The following is a 25,109-nucleotide window of genomic DNA, read 5'->3' on the forward strand; positions in this document are numbered from 1 at the left end:
CTTTGCACACTGCTGGGTGAATCTGGATCTTGCACAATTATGCATTCTTGCAGTGCTATGTATTTAGAAAACAATAAATTTGGTGTGTGTTCTTTTAACTTATGGAATAAAAAACTATGTAAAGATGTTTTAAAAGTGCAAGAACCATCCCCCAAAGAAGACATTGGAAACTATTACTAAGATTTAAGAAGCAAAACTAATTAAAAACAACAGCAGTAACTGGAACCACATGTGCTCTCCCAGGCAAGCAGGCCGGTCACAGTGTGGAACTTCAGAACATGAGTCCCCTCTTGTGGCAAACATGAATACATCTGAAATTTGTTTTACTGACACAGGGTGATTGAGATTGTGATCAAATTCTGTTCTTTTTCAGATTGAAATAGCAACAATGATGCCTTCAGGGAACAGAGAGCTCCTCACCCCGCCCCCACAGCCAGAGGAGGCTGAAGAGGAAGAAGAGGAGTCCACCCCCAGGCTGATTGACGGTTTTTCCCCACAGGAACCTGAATTCACCAGGGTTCTGGGTCCACACGCCAGTGAAGGTCAGGTCCATCAATGCAACTAAGTCCATTTGGTCATCCCTTTAAATTGCTGAGCGCCAAGTCTACAGGGAACCCACATCACTCAAGGAGAAAGTTTTGCAATTTATAGGCTAGGTTTGAACCAGGAGGTGCACATGTATTTTGTATTCAAATATAAAGTAGTTTGAATAATTTAGCTCAGGCATGATGAACATTTTCAAATAACCAAATATTTGGAATGAAAATATTTGTCTAACATCATTACTCAAAACCTCTGTGGTAGATGGAATTCATTTCTAGAATAAAGGATACCCTCTTAGCAAAACCCGAATCTATGTCTGAGAGGTCAGGCCACAGCAGTTCAAGGTGATAGGTTTTTTTTATGATAATTTAAATGATGATAGTAGTAGCAATAATATTTACATTGATTGAGCACAAAATATCTGTGGGCAATAATGCTTAACACTTCACCTTATCTCATTTGTGTATTATAAACTCGCTGTGAAGGTGTCAGCATTAATCTTTTCATTATTACTGAGGTAACTAGCTTTAAAAGAGATCACATAGCCATTAGTTTCACATGCTGGGTTTGAAGCTAGTCTGTTCTGATTTTTATCTGTATAGTTCTTCTCCTAGAAAGTAGTAGAGAGAGGAAAAGAGAGGAAAGTGGTCCATTACACTGAATTCCATCTTGTTTGGTTTAAAGGTGATCTAAACTAGAGCATTTTGTTAACAAGAAGGTGCTAAATGTGATTCTATAATTTCTTTATATTTGTTGTTAGTTTGTCAGTGTCATCCTTGGGGTTATTCGAGTGGACTCACTCCAAAATACACACACACACACACACACACACACACACACACACACACACACACACACGAGAGAGAGAGAGAGAGAGAGAGAGAGAGAGAGAGAGAGAGAGAGAGAGAATGGCATAAGGGAAGGGGTATAGAAAAGTGAGTAGAATTTCCATTACAAAGGTTTAGTTACTATTGAGTATCTTTGTACTCCAAGATCTAAAGATACAAAACTTACCTTGAAATGGATACTTTTTCACAGATACTTCTGTCTAGAACAGGGAGAGAGACATGGAAACAAATTTAGAGGCTGTAAGGCGTTACTGGTGATATAAGAAAAAAGTCTGTAAAGAATATACTGAGCAAGCAAAGAGAGAAGAGAGCATTCAAATCAGCTTTGCAACCTGCTAGATATACTATAATCTTGAGCAAGGCATTCAATGTTTGGTGGTTTTTTTAGCTCAATTTCCTCATCTAAAAAGTGGGATAATAAATAATAAATCTTACCTCATAGAGTTCTGTAAGGATTAAATGAATGAATTTAGTACCTGGTCCATAGTAAACATAGTAAATGTTAATTCTCATTATTTTATTTTTGATAAAAGAGCTTATCTTTTGTTCACTTTCAACAAATTTTTCAGGGTACAATAAAGTATCATTAACTACAGGCAGATATCTAAAAGTTATTCATTTGCATAAAGGAAACTTTATGCCTGTTGAACAACAAATATCCACTCCCCTTCTCCCCACCCCTGTAACCACCAATCTACTCTCTGATTCTCTGAGTTTTTAACTAAAAGTTGTCTTTGTGACATGCTGCCTAGATGCCAGCCACTAAAGTGTTCTATGTACACTGACTCTTTGAAGAGAAGAGACACAACAATGCCATGCAGTAGGTATAAATATTTCTGCTTTATAAGTAGGAAAACTAACATTCCAACATGCTATTAAAGTTGTCCAATGTATGCAGGTGGTACATACAGATGCTGGGATGCAAACAGAGGTGACCAAACTAAGTCTTGAAGGAATACCTCATATTCTTTCCACATAGTTAGCCCTCTAAGGAACACAATACTCTACAAACAGAACCAGGGAAATGCACACACAATTACCAGGAAATGTGAATACCCAGCAGAAAGCCCTCAGAGTAGGGAATTTAAATAGCCCTAGAATATTACATACTTTTAAGTAATTTCAGATTCTTCAAAAGTTGATAGATCTGGCATCATTAGCTATAGTTAGGTATTTCAGCTGAGCCAGGAACAGCACAAAAGCATAATGCCCAATTTTTTAGTCAAAATTATGGCTCCATAATGTCAGCTTTGAGAAAATATTAAAAACAATCTATGACTTTTCAAAAAATGCTGTCTCTAAAGTAGTTTGAGTGTAATAAAGTGAAAATTTTAATTCACATTTTAATTTCAAAAGAAAAAGCATCACCAAAAATTCTAAATTTAAAATTAAATTTAGATATTATAAATTCATCAGTTAATAATTTGGAAACATTTATAACACTAAATATAAAAATATAATATTTTAACTATTAGTACAAATTTCTTAAAATAATATTCGGAAACCATATAAAGTAGGTTTGACTTATAAATGGAAAAAGTAGAATTAAATTATTAACTGGTGTGAATATATAATTACTCTGAAAATTTATTGCTAAATTAGCATGACCATGAATATATAGAAGAATAAAATTCCTTACTTTAAAAAATATAATAACTGACAAATATTAATTTATATTGATTGGAGAAATCAGTATGCATTAAATATTTTGCAGCTCCCTCTTAAATGTTTTCTCTAGATTTCCATTCATAACATAGTTTTTATTTCTGAAGTTGTTATTATAAATTCCTAGAGGCACGGTACATGAAAATTCTTGCACTCAGGGGTCCCTCAGCCCAGCCTGCACCCTCGCACAGTCCGGGCCCCCTCGGAGGATGTCCTCCTGACAGCTTAGGACCACTCCCTGACTCGCCAGGGGATCAGGCATAAACTGGCTGTCAGACATCCCTCTGGCAGCCCGGGAGCCCTCGGGGGATATCCGTCTGTGGCTTAAACCTATGGGGAGCGGGCCTAAGCCATCAGTCGAACATCCTTAGCGCTGCCAATGAGGCAGGAGAGACTATTGCCACTGATGCTGAGCTCGCAGCCATCAGTCCGGCTTTTGGCTGAGCAGAGCTCCCCCTGTGGGAGCACACTGACCACCAGGGGGCAGCTTCTGCATTGAGCATCTGTTCCCTGGTGGTCAATGCACATCATAGCGACCAGTCATTCCTGGTCTTTCTGCCCATAGCATCAATTTGCATATTACCCTTTTATTACTAGTACTAGAGGCCCGGTGCACAAAATTCATGCATGGAGGGGGGGCTGTCCCTCAGCCCAACCTGCTCCCTCTCCAATCTGGGACCCCTTGAGGGATGCCCGTTTAGGCCAGATCCCCTAAAAAGGCGGTTGGACATACCTCTCACAATCCAGGACTGCTGGCTCCCAATTGCTCACCTGCCTCTGCCTGATTGCCCCTAACTGCTTCTGCCTGCCAGCCTGATCACCCCCTAAACACTCCCCTGCCAGCCTGATTGACGCCTAACTGCTCCCCGGCTGGCCCGATTGCCCCTAACTGTCCTCCCCTGCAGTCCTGATCGCACACAACTGCCATCCCTTACTGGCCGGGTCACCCCTAACTGCCTTCCCCTACTGGCCTGGTCACCCCTAACTGCCATCCCCTGAAGGCCTGCCCCCCCCAACTGACCTCCCCTGCAGGCCTGGTCCCCCTCAACTGCCCTCCCCTGCAGGCCAACTGCCCCCCAACCTGGTCTCCCCCAACTGCCCTCCTCAGCCAGCCTGGTCACCCCTAACTGCCCACAACTGTCCTCCCCTGCAGGCCATCTTGTGGTGGCCATCTTGTGTGCACATGGGGGTGGCCATCTTGTGTCTTGGAGTGATGGTCCCCCCCAACTGCCTTCCCTTGCAGGCCTGGTACCCCCAACTGTCCTCCCCTGCAGACTAGGTCCCCCCGCCAACTGCCCTCCACTGCAGGCCTGGCCCCCAAAAAAACTGCCCTCCCTTGAAGGCCTGGTCTCCCCCAACTGCTCTCCCAGCAGGCCTGGCTGCCCTCCCCAGCAGGCCTGGTCCCCCCCTAACTGCCCTCTACTGCAGGCCTGGGGCCCCCCAACTTTCCTCCCCTGCAGGCCTGGTCCCCCACAACTGCCCTCCCTTGCAGGCTTGGTCCCCCCCAACTGCCCTCCCCTGCTGGCCTGGTCCCCCCCAACTGCCCTCCCCTGCTGGCCTTATGCCCCCCAACTGCCCTCCCCTGCTGACCTGGTCTCCCCCAACTGCCCTCTTCTGCTGGCCTGGTCACCCCTAACTGCCCACAACTGTCCTCCCTTGCAGGCCAACTTGTGGCGGCCATCTTGTGTGCACATGGGGGCAGCCATCTTTGACCACATGGGGGTGGCCATCTTGTGCCTTGGAGTGATGGTCAATTTGCATATTACTCTTTTATAGATAAGATATAGGATTTTTCTATTTAATGATAGCAATACAACTTTAGTAAGTGCCTTACTAGTTCTTTTTTGTGAGGGGAGTTGCAATGCTTAGAATGTTTTATACAAATTGTTATAATTAAGCTAAATAGAAAAAACATAATAAATATTTACCAAAACATTGATAACACCACTCAAATCACACACATGTAAAATGCAGGAAGGTCTTAAAAAGTTTACAGGTTGAAAATTATGGGGGGAAAATGCATATAACAGCTCACTGCTGAGTATGGCATCAATAAAGTATGTAAGATCTTTGAATGAATGTTGTCCCAGATCTTCTGCAATCTAGTGCTTCCTAGAAATTCAGAATCAGAGGCATATAGTCACATAAATTATGGTATAATTTCCTTCATCCTATTGACTGTGTTGAGATTAAACAGCCGAAGTGTTTTTCTTTCGCCTCTGCTGACATTCTAAAATTTATAAAGAATATGAGAAACTTATCATTGCTTGAACAAAAATTCAAAAAAGGCTGAGCAGGAAGTATATTTGTACAAAAACTATAGGGGATGATTAATTAAATATCTTAGTTGCATTACTAGTTCTTGATCTTTGAACTAAGGCAACAATGTGTCTCTGTGAGTGAGGGGTTTCCAAGATAGGGGACTTTCAATGCTAAAACCAGGAAAGTTCAGCTAAATTGGATGAATTGATCACTGAGCAATCTCAAGGAAGTTCTTCCATCACATTCTTCTTCTGTAATTATCATGGCTTATTTCACTTTCTTCATTCATCTGACCTCTTTCAACCTTCCTCTCCTCCTCCCTTTACTCCTCAAACTCTTTAGGAAGCTTAGTCATATACTTCACAAAGAAAATGCAATCTTCCAGTCAGAAGTTCTTTGGTCTTTCTGTTTTCAGACATATAATTACCTACAACTACACCCCTCCTATTACCACAGAGGAACGTGTCCTCCAGCAAGTGGCTTTGCATTCTCCCACTGGGCTTTAAACTTCATTTCCTATTGCCCTCTCAGGACCCTTTTTATCTTTAACCTCTGCTCCTTTGGATTCTTGCAAACCGTCTAGCTTAGTCAATATCCCTCATTATACACAACACAAATAACACTTTTTAAAAGTAATCACCAACTTTTTTTTTACTTTTTTTACAAATATCTCAATAACATTGTCTATATTTGCTGTAACTATTTCCTCACATCCAACTTTCTCCTTAGTTGACTGTAATCTGGCTTCCAGCCTCATCACTCCACAGCTCTGGCTAAAGCCTCCTATAACCATCACAACTAACCCAAGAGACATTTTCAACCCAAGAGATATTTTAATTTGCCTGGCATCTCAGCAGCCTTGATTGTTTTCTGTTTCCTTTTCTTTCCAACCCTTTCTCCACTTGGTCTCCATAATATTGCCTTATCTTCCTTCCCTCCTTTCCTTCTGAACATTACTTCTGTCTCCCTTAGAAGACTGCTGTCCTCTACATGAGTACTAAACAGGGAATGAAGGAGGGATAGGTGTGTCTGTGTGTGTGTGTGTGAGTGTGTGTGTGTGTGTGTGTGTGTGTGTGTGTGTGAGAGCATGTGTGTGTGTGATAGATGGAGAAAAATAGATTAATAAATTGATATATAATCCAGCCTAACAAATATCTTTTGGCTCTGTTGTCTTTTCTATCATGATTACCCTAGAGACTACAACAACTCATCTCCACTCTGCCCACTGGCCCTCCCTCAGACTTCCACCACACCTTCAAGCAGAGTGATATATTAGCATGCAAATCTGATAATACTTAGGATAAGGAACAAAATCTGTAACACAGCCTATTAGGCCATACATGTTATGTCCTACACATTCCAATACTCTCTACGCTATAGCAACATGGACCATCTGTCATTTCCTCCAAACTGAAGGACCAGGGCACATGCTGCTTCCTCGGTCTGCATATGCTTCCCTCAAGCACAATCCACTCCTTCTCTTCTTGCAGATTTCAACTCAATTACTACCTTCTCAGAGAACCACGATTCTCAAATTGGGTCAAATTTTTCTATTTTATGTTCATAAGATATTTCATAATATTACCACAGTCATCATTTCATTTATTTGTGTGACTATCATTCTTCTTACATATCAGATCATAAAATAGATTTCTGTCTATGCTCACCACTGTTTCACTAGCTAGCATAGTGCCATTTACATAGAAAAGATTAAAAAATACATACTGAGTGAATGAATTCTAGTGATTATTACCCTATATTTTTCTTGAAGCGGATTTTGTTTTCAGTTGGGTGTTTAATTACTGAATCAATGACCTAATACAAACATTGTATGTGATGCTTTAAATTTATAAAAATGGCAACATTAATGTTCACATTTGAAGATAGAATTTCTAAATATAAAAGCAACAACTGCGCAGTGTCCCCACAATAATTTCAAATTTTATAACATTACAAAAATATACTAATTATTGGGTCAGCTTTATTTGGTATATTTAACTAGTATTCCATTTACAGAAAACTATATAAGAAAAGATGAAATATATCAGAATTGTCTGCATGAGACTCTAATCTTGTTTAACAAACATTACTAGTCACATTGTTAGAAATTGCTTTTGTTACTTAATTTTAATTATTTGCATCTATCTTTTAGATTTTCCAACCTGCCTTCTGTGTACCTGTATAAGTACCACTGTATACTGTGATGACCATGAACTTGATGCTATTCCTCCACTGCCCAAGAACACTGCTTATTTCTATTCCCGCTTTAACAGAATTAAAAAGATCAACAGAAATGACTTCGCAAGCCTAAGTATGGATGATAGCACTAATGGCCTTCTTTTCTTTACAGAATTTATTCACTGAAAATAGTGGTTCTAGAAATGAATATTAAATACTAGAGGCCTGGTGCACAGATTTGTGCACTGGTGGGGTCCCTTGGCCTGGCCTGCAGAGTTCGGGCAGAAACCAGCAGTCCAACATCTCCACCGAGGGGTCCTGGAGTGCGAGAGGGCCCTCTGCAAAGTTGCTGTCACTCAGCAGCTCTTGCGTTGAGCATCTGTCCCCTGGTGGTCAGTGCGTGTCATAGCTACTATGACATGCACTGACCACCAGGGGCAGCTTCTGCATTGAGTGTCTGCCCCCTGGTGGACAGTGCACATCATAGCTACCAGCTGATCAGCCGGTCGCTTAGGCTTTTATATATATAGACTAGAGGCCCCGTGTACAAAATTCGTGCACGCGGGGAGGGGGGAGCCCAGCATGCACCCTCTCCAATTCGGGACCCTACAGGGATCGGGCCTAAACTGGCAGTCAGACATCCCTCTTGCAATCTGGGACCGCTGGCTCCTAACTGCTTGCCTGCCTGCCTGCCTGCCTGCCTGTCTGATAGCGCCTAACCACTCTGCCTGCTGGCCTGATGTCTCTAACCTCCTCTCCCTGCCTGCCTGATCTTGCCCCTAACTGCTCCCCTGCTGGCCTGATCTTGCCCCTAACTGCTTGCTCCCCTGCTGGACTGATCATCCCTAACCACCTCTGCCTCAGCACCCGCTACTGTGGCTTTGTCTGAAAGGACGTTGGACGACTAGAAGACATCCGGTTGATTCAGTCTAATTAGCATATTACCCTTTTATTAGAATAGATGTCTCATAAATCAATTATTTTTTTTCTTATGTAACCATTTGAAGATTTGTTTTATTTATAAGAAAAAAAATGCTGAATAATTAAAGGTCAGCAAGAAACTATATAGCTATTGATATTTTCAACAAACTATTTGTAACTAAATAAAAATCATAAGTAACTATTTTATAGCCTAGAACTTATTATCATTTTATGGCAATAAGAGTAAGGTGTCATGATCATTTATTTATGAGAATTTTTTTGTTTGAAGGGATTTCAATTAAAGCTCAATTATTTTATGATCAAAGAATCTAAGCCTAAATTCTGACATTATAATTGTTGCCAACATAGAAGAATTTTTATACTTCATAAAGTGTTTTAATTACTAAAAATTTATTTGTAATACCTTTGTATTTTATACTAATATATCTTTGACCACTAGAAAAATATAACAATCTGTTATCCCTGTGGAAAATGTTTTAAGTAGTAAAATCCAGACATAGTTTATTTAGACTATTGGGGAAAGACTAGTTATTTTAAATATAATGTGCCAGTTTCTTTGCTGAAGTTATAATTTCTTATAATTGCATAAACATGAATAGTATTCAGAGGGAACACATTTTCTAAAGTATTTAGAAATAATTCTTTAATTAACTGGTATTGCTACGTAAATTCATGCTTATGCTTTTTTGTATATAGGAAATTTATATTCATATTTTTATGTGAACAGAACATTTCAAGAATATTAACTACTTCCTCACTTTTTATTCTAGGTGATTTAAGGAAGATTGATCTGACATCAAATTTAATATCTGAAATTGATGAAGATGCATTCAGAAAGCTGCCTGAACTCAGAGAGCTTATCCTACGTGACAACAAAATAAGGCAACTTCCAGATTTGCCAACCACTTTGACATTCATTGATATTAGCAACAATAGACTTGGAAGGAAAGGAATAAAGCAAGAAGCATTTAAAGTAAGTTTTAAGTTTGGATATAAAAGACTTTCATCTTCCCATTCCATTTGTGGTCAATGACTAGCCTTTTTATTTCTATAAAGGAATTCACTTGGATGAGACTTTTAACTCCAAAAGTAAACTTTACAGCACTACTTATCATGCTTTTGGGAAATACTGTGCTCTGGTACATTTTGAGGTTGGTCTAGCACCAAGAACAGACACCAGAAATGGAATAAGAAGTGGGTGGCTAACTGGAAATAGTGTTAAGCAGATGATATGTATTTACCAAAAACACCATTGATGGGGAGCATTTAATGTGGTTAAAAGATAAACTACTTTTACAGGATGTGGTTGGTGCCTTGGGGATAAAAGGTTTCCATATTACTTTAAAGAAGACTGGATTCAGTTAATCTTATGAATTTTGTTTTCTAAGTAAAGGAAGCAAGCTCGGGGCTAGAGTAACTTGCTTGGAATAACCGTGTAGAGTCTGAGAACAGTAACCCATTGGCTATCTTACTCATTTTTACCCTATTCAAGCTGCTCCTCTAAATATATGTTGAACAAAATAAACAAAAAATGCTGTTTGAAGGGACATCACATCACTTCCTTGGTAGCTAGAAGGTGTCTTGTGGACCCATTAGCGCCAGGCAATAGCGAAAGTCCTCTCTCTCTACCAGCCATTCTGTTGGGTAAGAGAGTTAGGGCACTTCAGTAGAGCCTGGCAAGGGTAGAAGTCTGGTCTCTCCACTCATCTTTTGTTGGCATGGGTGGTGGTGAGTCACAATTTGCCCTGTGGTATTTGGCTAGAGTTGACCTGTTATTGTCTAAACTTTTTCTGTTTTGCTAGTCTGTCTTTTCCCTGAAACTCAGGCTAGGACGAGAAGTCTTTTGTTGGAGAAAATTCTCATTTCTCCATCCCTATTACATGAAAGAAATTATTGCTATGCCTCACCAAAATCTCCAAAGTTCTATTGCAGAATGAGAAGTCAGTGCCTTACTTAAACTGAGAAAGTGAAAGTGGAAAAAGCACGTTTCTTCCTAGAGATTCAGAAACATGTTTCATTTTCATCAAGAGATATCTACTTGTCCTCGTTTCTTCCAAAATTCATTTGAATTGTCTAGTATGTAACTTAGAAAACTAATCTGCCAAAACTTTACTAAACAAGACCTGATCAGGCATACGGTATTTTACAAATAATTGCATGGACAGGGAATGGAAAATATAACTGTGGCACCACTAATTTCTATTAAGTCCCTACATTTGGAATGTTTCCAGGATATGTATGATCTCCATCACCTCTACCTCACAGATAACAACTTGGATCACATCCCTCTGCCACTCCCAGAAAACCTACGAGCACTTCATCTCCAGGTAAGCTTCTACTAGTAAGGTATGCCCAATAGCTCCATGGAAAACAAAAGCAGAAGGGAGGAAGCTGGGACGCAGGAAGCTCTTTATAATGGCATGTTGACACACTGCGACAATTTTTCTTTTTTTTCTCCTTTCTCTCAGTCATTCACTCAGTTTGACTACAAGGTATTTGCACATTAATGACCCTAACACTGATTTATTTCTAATAATGTTAGTCTTTTATTTTCATTCTTTGCCAAATAATAATGCATCTTTTGAAAAAAGAATGGAAGTTTTGTTTTGTTTTGTTTTTCTGCTGAAGAAGTGTGTAAGGATTAGAAAAGAGAGGAACAGTAAGAAAAAAGTCTAATTTGATTTCTAGTTTTCAGGGAGAAAATGTCAATTTTAGCCTTTTGATTTTGTTTATTTTTAATATAGTTTTATCTATTTCAGAGGAAGGGAGAGGGATAGAGAAGTAGGAACATCAGTGATGAGAGAGAATCATTGATCAGCTGCCTCCTGTACACTCCACATTGGGGATTGAGCCTGCAATTGGGCATATGCCCTGACCGGGAATCAAACTGTGACCTCCTGGTTCATAGGTCAATACTCAACTACTGAGCCACACTGGTTGGGCTAGTCTTTCCATTTTAGCTTTAGGTTTTAAGTGTTGCATTAAATTCAATCCTAGGGCATTCTATCTGCTGAGCAATGAGAGACTTCCGTCTTTCTGGATTAAGAAAATGCAGATTTTCCTAAACCAACATATTTGAAAACCTGCTTTATTTAAAATGTCGCTAAACTGAGTGAAAACACATTTTCAAAAATGTTATGATCTAATTTTTCTAAATATATTTCATTTAAATATACCAGAAGTATGCTCAATTAAAATAAACATTTTTGTTGCTAAAGCAAAAAAAGATAAATTATTATTTCATATATAACTTTTGGTGTTCAGCTATAATCAACTATCTGTAATAACTTCATGTTTTGTCGAATAAATCTGTAGATGATGCATCTATTGTGTGTTCATAGCACAATATCATAGTGTAAAATTGCAATCTTTTGAGAAGATGATTTTGCTATGTGAAAGCAGGTCTCTGATTTCTGTGTTTTTCTCTGTGGATTCTGTAAATATTTACCCGTGTTGTCTCTTTTATTCTATTAATATACATTTTCCATACTTTTTGATGTCCTTTTATGTATACCTATCTCTGAGGCTTGGACACTGGTCTCTTTTGAGAATTTTTCTGGTAGTGTTTATTTTCTTACTCCCTTTCTAGTCCCCATCCTGTTTTTGGATGGCTCTGTCTTGGTATCTCTTTTTCTGAGAGTGATTTTAAATATATATGACTGTATGGAGGATTTTCAATGACATCCTCAAGGAAATTTTATAATATGTTTTCTAATTATGAGTTAAATGTATTACTATTGTCTGTGATGATAGTGACTCTAAAAAATGACCTGGTCTGTAATGTTATAGTTAAACACAATGTGCTTGTGTATGCAATCTGAGATTTCTTTCAAAATAATTGCTTGCCCTGGCTGTGTAGCTCTGTTGGTTGGAGTGTTGTCCCTATATACCAAGGCTGTGGGTTCAATCCTTGGTCAAGGCACATACAAGAATCAACCAATGAGTGGAACAACAAGTTAATGTTTCTCTCTCTCCCCCTTCCTATCTCTATCTCAAAATCAATACATTTTTTAATTTAAAAAATGAAATAAAAGTAATTGCCTTTGGAGTTTCCAGTCAAGATGACTGAGTAGATAAATGCAATACTCTCATTCTCCCATAACTACATCAAAATTACAACTAAAATATAGAACCACCATCATTCAGAACCACCTGAAATCTAGCTGAACAGAATTCCTATAACTAAGGCTACACAAAGGAAGCCACATCAAGACTGGTAGGAGGGGCAGAGATTCAGAATGAGCTGGTATCACACCCACTTGTGAAGGTTAAAAATTGGGAGGGGTATCTTGGCTGTGGAGGTTTTCCCCCAAAGGAGGAAGCGGTCCCAGCCCCACACCAGGCCTGACAATGTTCCAGGGCTGGGAAGTCTCTTAATCTCCTGGATGTGAAAATCAGTGGGGATTATGAGACAGTGGGCTGCTGGAGTCCCAGGCATTCTTTTTAAAGGGCCTATGCACCAACTGGCTCACTGACTCACTCACTCACTCACTCTGAGCTCCAGCACTGGGACAGCAGCTCCAAAAGGTGCCAGTGACACAGGAGAGCAACTGAATTGTCTGGTTGAGGGTGAGCTGGAGGGGCAGCTTTCTCCCAGACAGAAGTTGTTCCTTTGCTGAGTTCGCCCCTACAGAGCCAGCAGGCAGGTGCGTATCTGAGTCTCCATGAACTTTGCTAACACTGTTTGTTCCACCTCGATGATTGACCAATATTCCACCCCATGCAATTTACAGGTCCACCCAGGCTATTTCCAGTGGCTTTTCCATACAAATAGCCTGTCTTGGCTCATATTGCGGACTTCCTTAAAATCTTTCAGAGAGCATCTGGCCTAGTGTTTCCCATACCTCTTGCTAAGTGGCTCCAGGCCTGGCACTAGTGGCAGCCAGCTTTAATTCGCAACTTTGTCTCTCCTGGGCACCTCCAAGTAGCAGCCATCTGCTGCCAGCTTTGTAGGTCATGTTGGTGGCCCCACGCAGGGCACAGGAGGCACCTCCCAGGAGACCTCAGAGCCAGTACCCCAGGTGCACAGCTTCAGACCAAGCGGAAGCACGACCCAACCACCTTCACATCAACACACTCAAGGGGCAGGCAACAGAGTCTCCCTGAGTGTATCCTGCTCCATGGAGTTGTCTCTTGCACAATAAGTCCTCCACTGTTTCTGGCCAATTCTCACAGCCAATTGACCTTGGGGTAAATCCCTCCCATTGTATGTCGGCAGCAACCAAGTCAAATACAAAAGGAGAACTCATACAGTCCCACAGAGGGCACAGCTGGAGCTCCCAGCTTGCATGACTGGGGATACTGGTCCAGTGCTGGGAAGTCTCTGAATCTCCTGGGTATGAAAATCAGTGAGGAACACCTACTACATAAGGCTACTTTATAAGACCAGAAAGCGTAGCAGCTCTACCTACCATATAAAAACAAATACAGGGAGGCAGCATATATGTTCCAAATAATAATAATAATAAAAAGAACAAAACCCCAGAAAGAGAACTAAATAAAATGGAGACAAACAATCTACCAGATGCAGAGTTCAAAACACTGATTTTAAAAATGCTCACTGATCACAGTGCATACTTCAACAAAGAGATAGGAAACATAAAAATGGAGATAGAATCCATTAAAAAAAAAGTCAGAAATAAAAACTATAATAACTAAAGTGAAAAATGCATTAAAGGAAATCAATAGTAGATTAGATCAAGCAGAGGATCAAATCAGTGAATTGGAAAGTAAGGTAGCAGAAAACACCCAATTATAACAGCAAAAAGAAAAAAGAATCCAGAAAATGAGGATAGCTTACGGGAACTCTGAAACAACTTCAAGCATACCAGCATTTGTATCATAGGGGTACTGTAAGAAGAAGATCAAGGAATTAAAAACCTATTTCAGTGATGGCGAACCTATGACCCGTGTGTCAGCACTGACATGCATAGCCATTTCTGATGACACGCAGCCACTGAGGCGGCCGCATGCCAAGGATGAAACATTTGCTGCTCCTGAGGATGAAACATTTGCGAAATAATGTTTTTTCCTCAGAGTGACACACTACCCGAGTTACGCTCAGTTTTTTGGCGAAGTTTGACACACCAAGCTCTAAAGGTGGCCCATCACTGACCTGTTTGAAGAAATAATAACAGAAAACTTCCCTACCTTGGCAAAGGAAATAGACATACAAGCCTGAGAAGAGTGTCCCCAAAAAGATAAATCCTAAGAGGCCCACTCCAAGACACATCATAAATTGCCAAAGGTGAAAGACAAAGAGAGAGCAACTAGAGAAAGCAGTTAGTTACCTACAAAAGAGCTCCCATAAAACTGTCAGCTGATTTCTCAACAGAAACTTTGCAGGCCAAAAGGGATTGGCATGAAATATTCAGTGATGAAAAGCAAGGACCTACAACCAAGATTACTCAACCCAGAAAAGCTTTCATTTAGAATTGAAGGTCAGATAAAGAGCTTCACAGACGAGAAAAAGCTAAAGCAGTTCATCACCACCAAACCAGTATTACATGAAATGTTGAAGGGTCTTCCAGAAGGAGAAGGAGAAGGAGAAGGGGAAGGGAAGGAGAGGGGAAAGGAGGGAGAGGAGGAAAGGGGGAGAGGAGGAGGGAGAAGGAGGAGAAGGAGGAGAAAAGATAAGAATATAAATAACAAAATGGCAATAAATACATATCTATGAACAATTATTTTAAATGCAAATGGATTAAATTCTCCAATCAAAAGGCATAGTGTGGCTGAATGAATAACAAAACAAGACCCTAAGATATGCTGTCTACATGAGACTGTCTTCATATTGAAAGACATACACAGACTGAAAGTAAAGGGATAGAAAAACAAACCCATAAAAGCTGGAGTAGCACTATTTATACTAGACCAAATAGCCTTGAAAACAAAGGATATAACAAAAGACAAAGAAGGACCAGCAATTCTATTTTGGGGTATTTAAACACACACAACACTAAATCAAAAAGACATATACACTGAGTGGTCAGATTATTATGATCTCTGAACGCATAATAATCTGGCCACTCAGTGTATATATACAGTATATATATATATTAGAGGCCCAGTGCATGAATTCATGCATGGGTGGGGTCCGGCCAGCCTGGCCAGGGGGAGGGGACATGGGCAGTTGGCCGACCTGCCTGCTGGTCGAACTCCTGGTTGAGGGGACAATTTGCATATTAGCCTTTTATTATATAGGATATACACTGAGTGGCCAGATTATTATGCGTTCAGAGATCATAATAATCTGGCCACTCAGTGTACATTCATATGTTCATTGTAGCATTATTTACAATAGTCAAGACATGGAGGCAATCTTAGTGTCCATGATGTAAGAGAGAAACATTGATAAGTTGCCTCCCATAAGCACCTGGATTAGGAATCAATTCCTGAAACCTAGGCATGTGACCTAGATTTCAAACCCACAATCTTATGGTGTATTGGACAATGCTTCAACCAACTGAGCCACCCAAGTTCTGGGCCTGTTTTCTTCCTTATGTTTGCTTACTCTCCCCGTCACTTCATTTCAGCCATGTTGACTTTTTCTCACTCTTGAACATTTTGTAATTACTCAGAATTTGAAATCGGTGTTCTCTCTGTCTGGGTTATTATTACCTTGTCCTTTCAATGCCCATGTTTTCTTGTCATTCTATTTTGAGCTCCATTGATACCCCTTAAGATAACTTTTCACAGTCACCATCCTTTATTCATAAGTCTTATATTTTTAGAAATAACTTTTTTCTGTACACTTTTTTTAACTTTCTTATTTTATATTCCCATTACCGAAGTATAGTCTCTATAAGAGAAAGCACATGTCTTTTTGTTAATTGATTTATCCCTATTACCTAGAAAGTGTTTAAAGTATAATAATCACATAATGTGGATTTTGGATACAGAAGAAACAAAAAATATAAACATAAGGTAAAGCAAAATGCACTTTAATCAGTACTAATAATATGTTATATCTTGTTATATAACTTACTTTCATCTCTTTTAGAATAACAACATTCTGGAGATGCATGAAGATACCTTCTGTGATGTTAAAAATTTGACTTATATTCGTAAGGCACTAGAAGATATCCGATTGGACGGAAACCCTATCAATCTCAGCAAAACTCCTCAAGCTTACATGTGCCTACCTCGTTTGCCTATTGGGAGTCTTGTCTAAATTAGACAATGATTAGCATTATGATGCCTACTATAACAAAACAACTCTTACTGCTCTCTTCACAAACAAAACTCAGTATGACAATACTTTTACATTGTGTTCTGAAAGGTGTCACCATATAAAATACAACTCAAAGTATTAAGATATGATTGCAGTTAGGTAATCTTAAAAAAAAACACCATAAATCAGGAATAAACCAAACGATGTACAGAAAGTGCAAAACTAAATGATAGGAAATATTTCATAGATATAAATCACATGTAATTTGCAAGTTTTAGGTATCCATAGTCTCTGTAATTTCAAATTAAGCACATAAGAAATAAAAATTAAAAATGAACATTGTAGCCTGGACAGCATGGCTCAGTGGTTAAGCATTGACCAATGAACCAGGAGGTCACGGTTTGATTCCCTGTTGGGGCACATGCCCGGGTTGCTGGCTCAAACCTAGATGTGGAGGCATGCAGGAGGCTGCCGATCCATGATTCTCTCTCATCACTGATGTTTCTATCTCTCTCAACCTCTTCCTTCTTCTCTGAGATCAATAATAAAAACATATTTTAAAATATGAACACTTTAGGTTTATTACCAAGATTTAGATGTTTTTAATTAAACTTTTCCATTTCTTTTTTTCAATAGTGCATGTTTCTATTTCTAAATTTATTGAAGAAAATAATAAAAGTATTTAAAAATTATAATGGTCTTGTTTAAAAATATTCTTTATAATTACAACATGCAAATAACCATAATAATACACAGAGCTTCCGTTTTTGAATAATGATAGTTATCATCTTTCAGACCTGTCAACTCATTTTAGGCCTTTGCTAAATTAACTACTTACTTAGTGTATTTCTGTGCCTGTGGGAAAAATGAAATATAAAAATGGAAAATATAGGTGATGATAAAATAACCATGTTAGGGAAGAAGTTAGGAATGCCTTCTGAGAAAAGTTGATCTTTTTGAAATGTATGACCATAATGTGGGCATATGTTTAAAAGAAGAAAGAAAAAAAAGAATATACAATGAAAGGTGAGTTTACTTCCAGCTGCAAACCTCAAGTTCTGTTTCCTAGAAATAACTAGTCAATAGTTTCCCGCATATCTTTATAGGTTTTCCATGAGAAATAAAAACTTGCATGTAAATAATTTTCCCTTTTCCACACAAATATACATATTCATGTACTACTTGTATGTACATATCACCATTATGTATGTATCTATACATTTAAGAATGGATTTAAGTATGAAAGATAATCACTATTCTGACCTTGCTTGTTTTACTTAAAAAAATATTTCTTAGCAATTTCTTTCCTTATCAGCCCTTCGGTCAATATGCATATTAGCCTTTTATTATGTAGGACTAGAGCCCTGGTGCATGAAACTCGTGCACTCAGGGGGGTCCCTCAGCCCAGCCTGTGCCCTCTTGCAGTCCCAGAGCCCTCGGGGGATGTCCAACTGCCCTTGGAGGCAGGAACCGCTGCTGTGCTCACCAGCCGTGAACCCGGCTTCTGATTAGGCGGCTCTCCCCCTGTGGGAGCACACTGACTACCAGGGGCCAGTTCCTGCATTGAGCATCTGCCCAATGGTGGTCAATGTGCATCATAGGGACTGGTCGTTTTGACATTTGGTTGATTTGTATATTAGCCTTTTATTATATAGGATCAAGAGCTACAGAACACCATTGCTAAAAAGAAAACAGTAAAATAAAAGGAGCTACAAGAGAGTATACCTCAGCCAGTAGTATCAAAAGTCATTTTTAGGCCTAGAGTTTAACTTTGAAGCATACTAAATGTTGTTTTAAAGTTAATCCACAAATATATACACATTGTTATAATAGCAACCAACATTTGGACTCCAACTGTGTACTAGGTATCTAATAAGGTGCTCTGCATGCATTTATTCACAACATCCTAGGAGCTGGGGATACAAATGACTATTTCAAGTCACAGGTCAGAGAGAGAGCTTAAGTAAGTTGCCCTACGTTAAGGGCTAATGACAAAATCCTATTTTATTCCACTCCTCTGCTCTGCCTCAAATACTATAGATACAAATTTTCCCTGTTTTATGACATAAGAAAATGGTGTACAGACTGGACAGAGAAGTTGTTTGTGTCTCCCCAAAGTTCATATTTTGAAACCCTACACCCCAATATGATGGTAATTAGAGATGAAGCCTTTGGGAGTTCAATTACGGTTAGATGAGGAGATAAGGATGGGTTTTCATGATGAGATTAGTGGACTCAGAAGAAAAAGGAAGAAAAATCAGTTGTATGTGTGTATGTACGTGCACACACACATGTGTACACTAAAGAAAGGTCATATGAGGTAATAATGAGAAGTCAGCATCTGCCAGCTGGGAAGAGAGATCCTACCAGGAATTAAATCAGCTATGACCTTGATCTCTGAGAAAATAGAACTCTGAGAAATAAAATGCTATTGTTTAAGCCACCAGGCTATGATATTTTGTTATGGCAGCTCAAATAGTTATATATATATATATATATATATATATATATATATATATATATATATATATATAATATGTATCCATATATATATATATATGATATATGTATCCCATTTAATAAAGAGGGAATATGCTAATTGACCATCACACCCTCACAAAGATGGCGGCACTCATAGCCAATAAAGAGAGAATATTCTAATTGACTGTCATGCCCTCACAAGATGGCAGGACCCAGTCCCTTCAGCCCTGCCTCATCCAGCCAGAGTCCCCCAGTCCCCTCAGCCCCACCTCACCCAGTCCCCACAGCATCCAGTCTCATCCAGCTAGAGTCCCTCAGCCCCCTCAACCCTGGAGGGGAAGGCAGTTGGGGGCAATCGGGCCAGCAGGGGAGGGCAGTTGGAGGCGATTGGGCCAGCAGGGGAGGGCAGTTGGGGATGATCATGCTGGCAGGGGAGCAGTTAGGCGTCAATCATGCTGGCAGGGGAGTGGTTAGGGGCAATCAGGCAGGCAGGCAGGTGAGTTGGTAGGAGCCAGCAGTCCCGAATTATGAGAGGGATGCCTGACTGCCTGACTGCCTGTGGAATCAGGCTTAAACTGGCAGTTGGACATCCCCCAAGGGGTCCCAGATTGGAGAGGGTGCAGGCTAGGCTGAGGGACACCCCCACACCGTGCATGAATTTTGTGCACCGGGCCTCTAGTATATATCTATATATAGTCTTTTTGCATATCACAGGGCCTTCTAAATGGAAATGTCTCTGCCGTTAAGAGTAGTCCTGCAGATACCGGGCCTTTGGAAGATCAAAGGATGAAATGAGATGCTTAGGACCATAAGGGTAAAGGGAGAATCCCAGCAGGAAGGGTGCCTTACTCATTAGGCACAGTTAGCACAGTGTTTGGGGCCCATAATAATTTTAGGGACCTATGCAAATATATTCTCTTTTTTAGATGAAAAGGACACATGACAATAACAATGTACATGCAATAAAGAATGTAGGTTGGAATATATTAATCTTTATAGCAACAAGACATAGACTATAATTTTGATTGATTGATTGATGGATAGAGGAAAGGGCCTATGAAAGTCAGAATGCCCTGCCCACAGGAACATTATTGATTTTCTCAGATTCTCCCAGAAAATAACAAAGAATACCTCTTTGTTCTCACAGCTTTCTCAGTACCCCATTATTATAAAATTATGGGGGGGGGGGTCAGAAAGTTATAGCAAAAAAAATAAGAAATTATGAAAATACTGGGAGCATTATTATGGAAATGTATAGGTCCAATTGACATTCTCGCAGGCATTATGACTGCCTACTAACTAGTCTACTTTGCAGATGTAATTCACCATGAATTCTATAAGGACAAAGTGGCTATTAAAACCCTGAAAATGTGATGAAAACAATTTAGCATTCCTTCTAAATGTATCTTATTTAATGGACCATTTCAAATGCCTCACATTCTTAACTGAAATCTGTAATTCTAAAACTGACCCCTGATTAAATGCAGTTGTGTGTTTTTTTTAATAACATAACTTTTTTTCCCTATTTATTTGTTACAAACATTTATTTTCTCTAAATATTATATTTCCAAGGAGGAGGACACTTCATTCTTACTACAAAATGTTATGTACTTTAAAACTGTTTATAAGCAAACATTTCCATGCTAAAATCCCTAAGTAATTATTACTGTGAACATATTTTTTAGGTGACATGACTACAATATGTTGTGTGCATCCTCTGAAAATCCTGAGTTTGTTGTAGGGTTAATTATATTTTCAAAGAATAATAGTAAGTAAAATCTACACATAATACTATTATGAGTGTAAAATTCACATCCTGAGGGATAAAAATGGCAGCAGAGTAAGTGGACGCTGCATGGACATGATCCTAGGGCCAAAATGGAATTACAACTAAAATACAGAAAAACTTCCTGAATAATCAATGGAGGACTCACTGGAGAGAACCCTGGTGACTGAGGATGGAAAGTGGAGACTGCATAAAGACTGGTAGGAAGAGTGGAGGCATAAAAGGGTTGGCTGGGCTCCCACAGACAGCAGCTGAAGTTACAGAGGGATACCTCAGCTGTGGGGGGTTTCTACTGGGAACACTGAGGTCTATCCCCAAGCTGTACCTCCAGCACCAGCAGAGAGCCAGAACTAAGAAAGGTACCCACATAACATCTGGCTGTGAAAAGCAGGGAGGGTTGCTCCTGAGAGGGATAGAGGGCTGCAAATACAGGCACTCTCTTAAAGGGCCAATGCACAAAATTCCCTGAGGAGCCACTCACTTTGTTCTCCAGCAGAGGGAGGGAGAATGGACTGGAGTTGTGTGAGCAGACACCAGGATTGGGAGTTCAATAGTTAGAGCTCATAAGGCAGACACTCTGGTTTCCTGTGCTGAGTCATCTCCTCATGCTACAGAGGTCATCTTTCTCACATAGACATTTACTATATAGGCAGCTTTGCCTGGGGGAGGGGAGGGGAGACAGCTGACCCACCCCTATTGGAAAACACATTGCCCCAGGGTATGGAGTTTCTGAGGCCCAATAAGACACTGAGAATAACAATTAGCCTCCAGGCAAAAGCTATTACTCCACCATTTTGGAAAAAACTCTGCCACACCTGTGAATGATTGCCTAAAGGCAATTCAAGATGGAATCCTATCATTCTGTAGGCAGAGGCAGTCTCTGGAAGTTTTGAGTCTTTGCTAAGTCTAATCAGACAGAAATAGCATAAAGATTGAGAGGTGTAGCATATCTACCTAATACAGTGATGGGCAACCTTTTGAGCTTGGTGTGTCAAACTTCGCCAAAAAACTGAGCATAACTCGGGTAGTGTGTCACTTTGAGGAAAAAACTAACTCTAAGACTCTAGTTGCAAATGTTTCATCCTCAGGAGCAGCAAATGTTTCATCCTTGGCATGCGGCTGCGTGTCATCAGAAATGGCTACGCGTGTCAGTGCTGACATGCGTCATAGGTTCGCCATCACTGACCTAATACATTGTCACAAATCCAAGCAGGCAGCCTAAATGAGGAGACAAAGAACCCCTAAATGAAATAACAAGATAATCCTCCAGAAGAAGAGATAAATGAAATGGAGATAAGAAATTTATCTCATATAGAGTTCAGAATAATGATAATGGTAAAAATGCTCAACAGCATGATAAAAGATATAGTAACTATGAAAACAGAAATAAAGAATGACATAACACAAATGAAGAACACATTGGAAGGAATACACAGCAGGTTAGGGGAAGCTAAGGATTGAATCGGTGAATTAGAAGACAGGGTTAAAAAAAAATCACTCAATCAGAGAACCAAAAAGAAAAAAAAAACAATTAAAAAACAGGAGGACAGATTAAGAGATCTGTGGGACAATGTGAAATATAACTATATTTGAATAGCAGGTGTTCCAGAAGAGGCATAAAGGGAGAAAGGAATAGAGAACGTGTTTGAAGAAATAATGGCAGAAAACTTCTCTAACCTGGTAAAGGGAAAGTCATACAAGTCCAGGAAGCAGAGAGAACCTCAAGCAAGAAGAACCCAAACAGGACCACACCCACACACATCATAATTAAGATGCCAAAAATTAAAGACAAAGAGAGAATCTTAAAGGCAGCAAGAGAAAAGCCAACTGTTACCTACAAAGGAACTCCCATAAGACTGACACATGATTACTCATCATAAACTCTACAGTCCAGAAGGAAATGGCATGATCCTACTTCTAGGAATATATCCTAAGTAACCTGAAACACCAATCAGAAAGTATATATGCACCTCTATGTTCATAGCAGCACAATTTACAATAGCTAAGATCTGGAAATGGCCCAAGTGGCCATCAGTAGATGAGTAGATAAAAAAGCTGTGGTACATTTATACCATGAAATACTATGCAGCAGTAAAAAAGAAGGAGTTTTTACCTTTTGAGACAGCATAGAGGGACCTGGAGAGTATAATGCTAAAGTGAAATAACTCAGGAAGAGAAAGACAAGTATTACATGATCTCACTCATATGTGTAATCTGGGTAACAAAATAAACTGATGAATGGAGTGGATCCAGAGACATGGAAGCATAGAACAGTGTGGAATCTTAGAGGGAAGGTGGGGGAGGGTTGGTGGATGGGAGGTAATCAACCAAAGTGTATGCATATATGCATAACCCATGGACACAGACAATAGGGTGCTAAAGTCCTGGGTAGGAGGCAGGGGTGGACTGGAGGGGGTCAATGGGGGAATAAAGGGGACATATGTAATACTTTCAGCAATAAATAATTATTAAAAATAAATAAAATTCACATCCTTATTTCTCTTTAAATCTGTAGAAACACTGTCTTTTTAGTTATCTCATTACAAAGTTAACTTTCATAATCTGCTAAAATAATATGAGGACTTATATTCATCAATAAAAAAATACCAAAATGGTATTTCCAAATGCACCACACACTTCACTAATTTGGGAATTAACCAAACAACTTCCCAAATTATCAAAAAAAAAAAAAAGGAATGAGAAATTTTGAATACCTTTATCTCATGTTTGAAAAGCCTGAAAGGTTAATACCTTGTGCCTAGCCTCTATGACCACTAGATGGCAACAACCTTCTTAGTTTCAATTACTATAGGTCAGTGATTTTCACGGGTGTGCTGCAAAAGGCACACTGGCATGTCACAAGAATTTTTAAAACATGCAATACCTGACTATTTAGTCAGGGGCACTAACCTTTTTCCCCTTAAATTGTCAAAACATAAAAATGACAACAGCCAACACAATAGCCATCTTGTGTGAATGAATCAAAATTATACCTATTTTGCCCTGGCCGGTGTGGTTCCGTTGATTGAACATCATCCCGTGCACAGAGAGGTCACCAGTTCCATTTCCAGTCAGGGCACATGCCCATTGCTGGCGGGATCCCCATTAGGGGGTGTGCAGGAGGTTTATGGAAGTTTCTCTTTCTCCCTCTCCCTTCCACTCTCTTAAATCAATAAAAAAACATTTTAAGAAATAAAGTATACCTTTTGTTTGTTTGTTTTGTTTTGTTTTAGGACACAAAGTTTTCTTTAATTATTTTTTGGAGGAAGGGACGCCACACTTCTACTCAATTAAGAGAAACATTTTATCAGGGGAGAATTCTTTCTCTTTTTCTCACTTATCATGCCATGAATTCATAGGGAACGGGTTCCAGCAGCTCAGGCTCCTTTCCATGGGTTCTCACACAGTGTGCTTCTCTGGGTGGAGGAGGCGGACGCTTCAGGGGAACCCAGGTACCGGTCTCTTTGGCCTCCTTCCTTTTCTGATCATTTCCCTTCACACGTTTCAGGAAGCTGTCTCGGCTCCTAGAGTGCTGAACATGCTCAATGCGCACAGTAACTCTCCTGGCAAGAATCTTGCCCTTCATTTGTTCGTTCACAACAATGCCCACTGCTTGCTGGTGGCACTGTAGACTCCCAGTTTTGCCCTGGGAACACGTGTGGGGCCTTCCTTTTTGAACAGCGCCCATCCCCTTGATGTCCACAATAGCACCTTCTTGTAGATGCGCCTGTATGTGGCCAAGGGAACAGCTCCGTGTTTTCTAAAAGGCCCAGAGAACATAGCGGGGCCTCTCCTCTTGCCCTTGGTGTTAGTCATTTTGGCAAAGATGGCGGTTCTGGCCGAAAGGATTATACCCTTTTTTGTCAGATTGGCAAAACACATATTTTTTGGTGTTCTGCATAATTTTAGTAATTAATTTGTGTGTTATGAGATTAAAAAGGTTGAAAATCACTGCTGTAGGTAATTAACTTGGTGGAAAGTATTTGAGAGTGCATAAAATGAATTCCACGTATATTATTATTTTTTGTATCCTATAGCAGTGCACTGCTTACAAAGATGACCTAAAAATATTTCTGTACTTCATTTCTATGACCAATATATTAGGTATATCCAATTTCTCTTTAAATTCTTTTATTTATTTACAAGTTTAATTAGTTGAGATTTGCTTTCCAAAAGCCAATTGAAAAATATTAAAATCCAATATACCCAATTCCAGTGAACCAAAATAATATTG

General features: G+C 39.6%; 1 protein-coding gene and 1 pseudogene across 1 annotated transcript in view; one reads left to right on the plus strand and one right to left on the minus strand.

Moving 5' to 3' along the window:
* The window catches only part of EPYC (epiphycan), a 39,904-nt gene extending 23,296 nt beyond the window's left edge, over positions 1-16,608 (plus strand). Inside the window, exons 2-6 of the mRNA XM_008143775.3 lie at positions 374-542; positions 7,471-7,629; positions 9,209-9,411; positions 10,670-10,765; positions 16,438-16,608. Of these exons, the coding sequence (XP_008141997.1) occupies positions 374-542; positions 7,471-7,629; positions 9,209-9,411; positions 10,670-10,765; positions 16,438-16,608 (798 nt within the window). The remainder of the gene's footprint in view (positions 1-373; positions 543-7,470; positions 7,630-9,208; positions 9,412-10,669; positions 10,766-16,437) is intronic.
* A 7,607-nt stretch (positions 16,609-24,215) lies between these two features.
* Positions 24,216-24,694, minus strand: LOC103288134 (60S ribosomal protein L21-like; annotated as a pseudogene).
* Between the last annotated feature and the right edge of the window lie 415 nt (positions 24,695-25,109).

Source organism: Eptesicus fuscus, chromosome 7, assembly GCF_027574615.1.
Source record: "Eptesicus fuscus isolate TK198812 chromosome 7, DD_ASM_mEF_20220401, whole genome shotgun sequence".
Classification (NCBI taxonomy): domain Eukaryota; kingdom Metazoa; phylum Chordata; class Mammalia; order Chiroptera; family Vespertilionidae; genus Eptesicus; species Eptesicus fuscus.